The 1,670-nt window shown below is 35.9% G+C and overlaps 1 protein-coding gene across 1 annotated transcript; it reads left to right on the plus strand.

Annotated features, from left to right (window-relative positions):
* Nucleotides 1-223: 223 nt before the first annotated feature.
* On the plus strand, nt 224-1,050 carry LOC106767570 (leucine-rich repeat extensin-like protein 1). The gene has a single exon (XM_014652493.2). It carries the CDS (start codon nt 436-438, stop codon nt 895-897), a length of 462 nt encoding a protein of 153 aa, XP_014507979.1. The 5' UTR covers nt 224-435; the 3' UTR covers nt 898-1,050.
* Nucleotides 1,051-1,670: the final 620 nt, after the last annotated feature.

Here is a 1,670-nt window from a genome sequence, read left to right on the forward strand (position 1 = left end):
AACCCAACTAAACCGTTTTTGGTGTCTATTTATTGCCATCATCAGTGTGCGTAATAATTAGGAACTCAATAAATAAACTACAGTCTATATTAGTAAAATGTAGTCTTTAATCATGATGCTAAGAAGAATGAAAAGCTAAACCTAAAAAGAACAGTAAAGCAAAGCTGATTTAAGGGTGTTATTAATTTCTATTACCAAAATTTCAAACAGGGTTTGAATCACAAATTGACTTCTTCTTACTCATAATAATCACATCCAAGTGGCTATAACTTCACTTTCAATCTTTGGCATAGTTTCCATTGTTGAAACGTGACAAAACACCTGTAGCCATCCGATAAGACTACCACACACATTTCTTCAAACTCACCTTAACTTCATTTACTCTCACTCGGTTCCTTCTTCCTTCATCAACTCCATTTTCTTTTTCATCCAAACATGTCCTCCACTTACGCAAACCCAGCAACATCATACAATCTCATCTTCTTCTCAATATTACTCCTTTCTTTTGCAACAACAACAAAATCCGACAACCCACCCTGCCCGTATCCCTGTTACCCACCACCCACCGGAGTCGTCACGCCCACAACCCCTTCAACTGGCGGTGGTTCCACCGTTACACCGGCACCACCTCAACCCGTGTTATCATACCCGCCACCTTCTGGCTCCTACCCTTTTTACCCAACACCGCCTTACGGCGGCGGTGGCGACAACAGCGGCGGCGGAGGTGGTGTTTTTGCCACCCCGCCACCCCCTGAGCCTATTCTTCCCTACTTTCCGTTCTACTACAGGAAGCCACCCCACAAGCCAGAAGACAACTCAGCACCGACCAGTTCGAAGAAACGGAAGGAGATGGTTTTCATAACTAGTTTGTTGTCGTTGCTTCTTCTCTTTGTATAACTCTTTTCATCGAAATCTTCATGTACTCTAAATTGTTAATTTAATGCTTCTTCTTTTTTCCCTGTTGTGTTTAGAAATATAATGTTAAGTTACCCACGTTTTTTGTTTTGTTGCGTTTAAGAAAATGTTACTTTATCTGTTGTTTGCGGCTGAGGTTTTATGAGCATGATGTAGTTCTTCAGGGGAAGGGGAAAAACAGAGGAGGAATTTCGAATTGGTAGAGCTTGAGACAGAGGAAAACAAAAGAATAAAAATTCCGAAATTTTGCTTGGTGATTAAATTATTCGATTTATCAATTTATTAACTAAACTGTTTTTTTTAAGCAGGAAATAAATTGGTTTAAATTTTGACCATTTTTGTCTGAATTGAATTGAACTGAATGGCGTGATTATTAGGATAGAGTCACCGCTAAATATTTATGTCACCTGCTTTGGATATGTAGAGCTCTTATTTTCTTCTTTCTTTCGTTCTCTTTTCTTTTCTTTTCTACTTTAGTTGTTTGTTCTTAATTGTATATCAAAAACTGTTTATATATATATATAATATATACTTTAGAATAGAAGAAAAACTAAATTTAATAGGTAGTAAAATAGAAAAAAGATTGAATAATAAAAGTAAGTATAAGATAGCAAGTGAAAAAAAATGAAAGATAATTTAATATATGGTTTTCCTTTAAGAGAAAGATGAAAAAGTCATAAAGTGTTCCACATTTTTCTTTTGTCAAAGCGTAATGCTTTAGTTGCAAGAAATTTCATTACAACTTTTTAAAAATA

This window comes from Vigna radiata, chromosome 7 (assembly GCF_000741045.1).
Source record: "Vigna radiata var. radiata cultivar VC1973A chromosome 7, Vradiata_ver6, whole genome shotgun sequence".
Taxonomy (NCBI): Eukaryota; Viridiplantae; Streptophyta; class Magnoliopsida; order Fabales; family Fabaceae; genus Vigna; species Vigna radiata.

What these genes read in the sequence shown, in the direction of transcription:
- LOC106767570 (XM_014652493.2), top strand. Translation starts at nt 436, where the DNA reads ATGTCCTCCACTTACGCAAACCCAGCAACATCATACAATCTCATCTTC.